General features: G+C 43.6%; 1 protein-coding gene across 1 annotated transcript in view; it reads left to right on the forward strand.

Annotated features, from left to right (window-relative positions):
* Positions 1-6,173, forward strand: part of POLR1A (RNA polymerase I subunit A) — a 41,224-nt gene extending 35,051 nt beyond the window's left edge. Inside the window, exons 31-34 of the mRNA XM_053361802.1 lie at positions 1,231-1,431; positions 2,905-3,022; positions 3,604-3,768; positions 5,862-6,173. Of these exons, the coding sequence (XP_053217777.1) occupies positions 1,231-1,431; positions 2,905-3,022; positions 3,604-3,768; positions 5,862-5,962 (585 nt within the window). The 3' untranslated portion in view covers positions 5,963-6,173. The remainder of the gene's footprint in view (positions 1-1,230; positions 1,432-2,904; positions 3,023-3,603; positions 3,769-5,861) is intronic.
* Positions 6,174-7,177: the final 1,004 nt, after the last annotated feature.

Below are 7,177 nucleotides of genomic sequence, written 5' to 3' on the forward strand. Positions count from 1 at the left end.
GGTGGTGGAAGTGTGTGCGTCCAAAAACTGATGTGTTCAAGCTGCGGAACACAAACCATAATGTTGCAATTGACCTATTTATTTGGTTATTTAACATTTTAGCCCACTTTATCGCAGAGGCTTTAAAGTGGCTTGCAAATAAGAAAAGGTAAACATTATTTACCAAATACAAACAAATATAGGCATAAAAGCAGCAGATAAAGCTCTAAAAGAAAATGACTAGCTAGTAGAAATCTTATAGAAAAATACTTACACACTATGATAAAATAATAGGAGGGGAAGTGACCATTTGCTTTGTGCAATACAGTGTTCCCACATCAATTTGTGTGGACCTCCTACTTTTGCCACGATTCCAAAAGAGAGTGAATCTCCAGACATATTTGCTCTGAGCTGTTTCAGGGGTGGAAGCGGGTCCCAAAGCGAGGCGTTCACAAAGTAAAGGAAGGATTGAACTCTGATTAATAAGAATACACACAGAGGCTTGAACCAGCAAGACTCTGGGAAGGGTGCGTATAAGAATCTCTCTCCCTCTACCCCTCGGCCCAGGTCGTTTTATTCACAAAAGAACTTTTACAGAGTGTTCATAAGAACCAATCAGATTTCTTCTGAGCATTTCAACAAACCCCACGTGGGGACAAAGTTAAACTACAAACACTAGTTAGGCATGCATACTTTTGGAGTAAATGAATGAAAACTATAAAGGAGTGCATTCAGCGACCCCGGAGGTCATGAACAATCAATTCACATAAGAAGGATGGCCAGGAGGACAGCGATCACTATCACCTTTATGTGAAACCTGTTTCCTGGCCCTAAGATTAACATCCTAAGATTAACATATCAGAAAAGCTACATCAAAGAAACTGCCCACTGCCTTTGATGACCCAGGATGCCTGCCTGGTGAAGAAGCAACTGGCGGTGTACGTGACTGGTCAAGAAAGAGAAATGGAACAGGGATGCAGAGGTGTGGATTGATCAAGAATTATATCAAAATAGTTTAAACCCAGTCAACGCAATGCTTTCATTGCTGACACAGATGGCTTACTCTATATTTGTTATAATTACTCATAGCAATCCCACCTGATCACTACACCAAAGCTCAGCTCACTGACTGCTCTAGCTCATCGGGAGGTTTTTTAATCACTGTATTAAGAAGTGGGTGTTAGGTTTGCTCTTCTCAGTGGATCGAAAAGGCTGCCTTTTAACACAGGATTATATTGTGCCCCCTTCTAGGTCTCACTGAAACTTCCTTTAACGAAGCAGTACTTTGACCTTGCCTCACTTGTGACAACTCTGGCAAACAACACTGTTGTCCAGGAGACGAAAGGGATCACACGGTGTCTCTTAAACGAAACCAGCAATAAGAAAGGAGAGATGGTGCTCACTTTGCAAACCGAAGGGATAAACCTCCCTGAGCTTTTCCGATATGCTGACGTATGTAACGAGGAGCTGTTCTGTGTTTCCTATAGGGTGTCAAAGAAAGAAGGCAATGGGGGAGTCTGTCATGAGAATGGTCTGATACTTTTTTTAAGCTTACCTTACAGCATTTTCCTGGTGGCTTGAGAAGCTTATGCAGATCTCGGTCACACCAAAGCGAAGCGGATAATTGTGCCGCTGATTTCAGTGAGAAGTCCCAGCTTTTGCTTTTGAGTAGAGCATTGTGATTTTATCATTGTCAAAATAAAACCACTTTTGACCTATTGCTTCAGTAGCTGTGAGCAGATTTGAGAAACGGTTCCTTTTGTGTTTGGGCAAAGTGCCCTGGAAATTGAGTGCCTGATATTTGCAAAAGCTACTGTCAAAGGATAGTAAGAAGCCACAGAAATTCAGTGGAAAGTGGCTCACACTAGTCGAGAGGGGAACAGCACTGTCCATTAGGAGTTCAGCCAATATGTGTTAACATAACTCCAGCGGGTGCAGAATGCCGCGGCGAGACTCCTTACGGGGTCCTCGCTGTGGGATCACATTCACCCGGTGCTATACCAGCTGCACTGGCTCCCGGTGGAGTACAGGATCAGGTTTAAGGTGCTGGTTTTAACCTTTAAAGCCCTATACGGTCTAGGACCCTCTTACCTACGGGACCGCCTCTCCTGGTATGTCCCACAGAGGAACTTACGATCTTCAAATAAAAACATCTTGGAGGTCCCAGGCCACAGAGAGGTTAGGCTGGCCTCAACCAGAGCCAGGGCTTTTTCGGCTGTGGCTCCGATCTGGTGGAACGCTCTGCCACAAGAGATTAGGGCCCTGCGGGATTTGACATCTTTCTGCAGGGCCTGCAAGACAGAGCTGTTCCGCCAAGCCTTTGGCCAGGGCACAGCCTGACCCCCCCCTCCTTTGGCAATTTTCTCAGCACTCTACCCAATGGTTGCCTTCAATTTGATTTGAAGTAATTATTATTATTATTATTATTATTATTATTATTATTATTATTAAATGAAATGATTTTAAAATGTTGTCTTATTTTATTGTTGTTAGCTGCCCTGAGCCTGGCTTCAGCTGGGGAGGGCGGGATATAAATAAAAATTTATTATTATTATTATTATTATTATTATTATTATTATTATATATTTCCTGACTCTTGCTGTGAAGAACTTAAGTGTTTTAAGAAAAATTAGAGCAAACTACTTGTAACGGTTTCTGGAATGGAATATGCAAATGATAATTGCAGCAAGTAGGTGTGGTCATGATCAGTCATGCCGTCTGCATCATACACAGCTCTGCCCTAAGTAATTGAGTCACATGCAGTCTGTGTTTGTGTGGTTTTTAAGGGGCATGTTTAGAATAACCCCCCCCCCCGGTCTGTTCAGCTGCTGCATTTTTATTTGCTTGTCAACAAGCTACATACACATTTCTTGATTAACTCTGTTCAAAAAGTAGCTCACCTGTCAACTGTCCCCTCTCTTTTAGATTTTTGATGTGAACCGGCTTTATTGCAATGATATTCACGCGATGGCCAATACCTATGGCATTGAGGCTGCCTTGAAAGTCCTTGAGAAAGAGATTAAAGATGTGTTTGCTGCATATGGTAAGATGGTTTTATTTTTTTATTTTTATTGATACAGCAAGAAAAAAAGAAAAAACACAAATACCAAATTACACACAGGAATAACCATAGACACATAATTTTCTTAACAAACAATAAAACATATATTGGTCTTAACACTAAAGACCCAACCTCCCGTCTATTCCATATCTTGATTTCATATTACTGATTGCCAATACACACTTTTATCATAATTAAACTTTTTTTTAATATATCTAATTTCTGATATCTACCTTGCAATTATTACTGAAGTTCCTTGAATGCTGCAACAGTAAGATGGTTTTAGATTGTCAGTTGATCCTAACTGTAGATGCAAAACATGGCCTATCCGATCAAGCTTTGGGGAGGAAAAAAACTCCATTCTGCTTGTATTGGCTGTATTTCCCATTCGCTCGTAAACAGTGTGCTCTTACAGGCCAAAGAGATGGTGAGGCTTTAGTAAAGATTTATCAGCATGACTTAAAGGAAGATTTTGGAGGACAGGCTCCATCGAAGTCCCCCTTTCACCTCCCTCTTAACGTTTTAAAGAGGCAAAGCTCTAACCTTCCTCCTTGTTTTGACAGGGATTGTGGTTGATCCTCGGCATCTCTCTCTGGTGTCGGACTACATGTGCTTCGAAGGCGTTTACAAGCCACTCAATCGGTTTGGGATACAGTCCAATTCGTCCCCCTTGCAGCAAATGACATTTGAGACGAGCTACAAGTTTCTGAAGGAAGCCACAATGCAGGGTAAATAATCAGTGCTATTTCAGTGCCGTATCCATTCCAGATTGCCTGATGGACCCAGATAATCCACTCTATCCAAGCATCCCTGAAGCTGCATGGCCACTACCCTCTCTGCCACCTTTGCCCCAAATATAATAGTTGTTATCCGCCTATTTAGAAGCGAAGGGGGATATGTGGCCTTCCTGGTGTTGGACTACAATTTCTGTCATTCATGACCCTTGGCCATGTTGCCTAGGGCAGATGAAAAGTGGAGTCCAGTAGCACTGGGGGGGTCAGAGGTTCTTTGCTATAGGCAGTTATATTACCCTAGAGAAAAAGTATGTATGCAGGCATAGATGATGTGCAAGATCAGACCCTCAAATTATGAGCCTGGTCACCCTTATGAACACTTTGCATGGAGCTATTTACCTTTTAGGGGACGCGGGTGGCGCTCTAGGTTAAACCACAGAGCCTAGGGCTTGCCGATCAGAAGGTCGGTGGTTCGAATCCCCGCGACGGAGTGAGCCCCCGTTGTTCGGTCCCAGCTCCTGCCAACCTAGCAGTTCGAAAGCACGTCAAAGTGCAAGTAGATAAATAGGTACCGCTCCGACGGGAAGGTAAATAGCATTTCTGTGCGCTGCTCTGGTTCACCAGAAGCGGCTTAGTCATGCTGGCCACATGACCCGGAAGCTGTACGCCGGCTCCCTCGGCCAATAAAGTGAGATGAGCGCCGCAACCCCAGAGTCGGTCACGACTGGACCTAATGGTCAGGGGTCCCTTTACCTTTATTTACCTTTTGCCCCAAGTTTAACTACTTAATGGTCATATCTGGTGCCTGCCACCATCAACACTGACATTAGCAAAAAGTGACTAACTGATCTTGAAATAATAAGGATTTACCTGTCTTTCTCATGAATTTCGAGGTGGGGGTCGGGGAGCAAAAAAAATTTTGGTTATTGGTTCATTTCCACATTTTATTTCGAAAGCAATTGTCCCTCAGGTGATCACAATTTCTACTGAACACTAGCTGTCTAAATTTGCATTGCTGGTGATAATTACATTTGTGATTTAGTATGAACGAGAATTCTGGGGGACAGTCTTACCACTCAACCGAAACAGGTGTCAAAGCCGGACTTCTTCTTTAAAGACAATTCCATTCAGGCGGAGTGCTTGTTTCTGGAAATAAAGCTTTGTCATCAGAATTAGGACTCATAGTTAAGATCTCTTCTAACTAGCCATGAGCTGGCACAGTAGTAAAAAAAGACTGGGAAGGGCCAAATTCGCTGCAAGAGCCCACACATACACGGAGTCTCACTAAGCCATAGTTTGGATTACCATGTCATGCGAACATGTCATTTGCTATCAAAGGATCATTGGTCCCTGCAATATCTGCAGTGTGAAATGGCCTTTGTAGTCTCCAAATGATGTAAGAGGATCTCAGAAGAATTCCTTTTGGAGACCTGTGTCATCTCTGAGATATAGAATTTTTTTAAAAAATAAAGTAATAGCATCTTCTAATACTGTTTTTGGGACGCGGGTGGCGCTCTGGGTAAAAGCCTCAGCGCCTAGGGCTTGCCGATCGAAAGGTCGGCGGTTCGAATCCCCGCAGCGGGGTGCGCTCCCGTTGTTCGGTCCCAGCGCCTGCCAACCTAGCAGTTCGAAAGCACTCCCGGGTGCAAGTAGATAAATAGGGACCGCTTTCTAGCGGGAAGGTAAACGGCGTTTTCGTGTGCGGCTCTGGCTCGCCAGAGCAGCGATGTCACGCTGGCCACGTGACCCGGAAGTGTCTCCGGACAGTGCTGGCCCCTGGCCTCTTGAGTGAGATGGGCGCACAACCCTAGAGTCTGTCAAGACTGGCCCGTACGGGCAGGGGTACCTTTACCTTTACCTTTAATACTGTTTAAGCTTCTACTTAATTGATTTGATAAAAGATGGATCAGCTAAAATGAGATGGATCCTCAGTTTACATCCAACAGCAAGTGGCTATGCTACTCCTACACACACACACACACACACACACACACACAAAGCAAGCCAAGCAAGTTATTTTTCTTATGTCAGACTTCCAAGTCCCAAAATATAATTGATTTGTTTTTTATTTCTTTCTTTTTTTCTAGGCTCCCACGATGAACTTCAGTCTCCTTCTGCTTGCCTCGTGGTAGGAAAAGTTGTCAAAGGAGGAACAGGCTTGTTTGATCTGAAACAGCCTCTAAAATAGTGCGCCTGCTTTTGCTTAACTTAAAGACTATTAAACTTTTTTTTTCTAGAAAGAAACATGCTGCTATTTTTCTTTGTTTGATTTTGGGGGTTTTCCAGCTGTCATTGAATGTAAATACTACTGTTGACCTTATTGAGTTGATAACTACTTGTGCCTTCCGATCTTCAGGAATTATATTTAATAATAATAAAGGTCTTGTGCTATTCCCTCAGTTTGTGTTTTTATTTACCTGTGGGTTCATAGACAAGATGTTCTGGGTTTGAGATGTGTTACCAGACAGTCTGGCATGAAAGCTCCATGATGCTTTTCCAGCAGGAAGTGAAGGCTCCCTATGTGTTCCTGGTCCCAAGCCTTGCATGCCTGTTTCTGGTTGCAAAGAAAGAACCTTCCTCTGCGGTTTTTTTAGTATTTCCTGGCACCTTGACTTAAACCCCCATTTTTAATTCACCATCAAGGAAGAAGTGAAAATCTACATTAGGAACAATGGGAGAATAAAGATCTACATCAGAATCTGCTGCCCCTGTTGCTCAGTTGGTTGAGCACAAGACTCCTAAACTCAGGTTTGTCGGTTCGAGCCCTAAATTGAGCAAAAGAATCCTGCATTGCAGGGGGTTGGACTAGATGATCCTTGTGGTCTATGATCCTGCTGCCGAAGGCAGTCGCCTCACCTTGCCTCATGAATGGGCCGGCCGGCCCTGAAAAAGCAGCCCCTTTTTAATTTGGATCTTACGGTAAAGGTAAAGGGACCCCTGACCATTAGGTCCAGTCGTGACCCGACTCTGGGGTTGCGGTGCTCATCTCGCTTTACTGGCCGAGGGAGCCGGCGTACAGCTTCCGGGTCATGTGGCCAGCATGACTAAGCCATTTCTGGCAAACCAGAGCAGCGCACGGAAACACCGTTTACCTTCCCGCCGGAGCGATACCTATTTAACTACTTGCACTTTGACGTGCTTTCGAACTGCTTACTTCCTGCAAAAAAAAAAATGGCTACTTATAGATATGCAGGTCAATGGAGCACATGCAGTCGAGCGTTCCATTAGGACTGGGAGAATGAGAGGAAAACAAGTTTAAACCACACTGCAGCCTAACTGGTGTATCTCCTCCAAACTACAACGTAGTTTGCATTGGTAGGGCAATTTTCTTACATATATTAAAAAATTCTCTTGTATGTAAAATTTGGTATGCTTATGTTTGAGACTTAACCTTGATGGAGAA

Source organism: Podarcis raffonei, chromosome 13 (assembly GCF_027172205.1).
Source record: "Podarcis raffonei isolate rPodRaf1 chromosome 13, rPodRaf1.pri, whole genome shotgun sequence".
Lineage (NCBI taxonomy): Eukaryota > Metazoa > Chordata > Lepidosauria > Squamata > Lacertidae > Podarcis > Podarcis raffonei.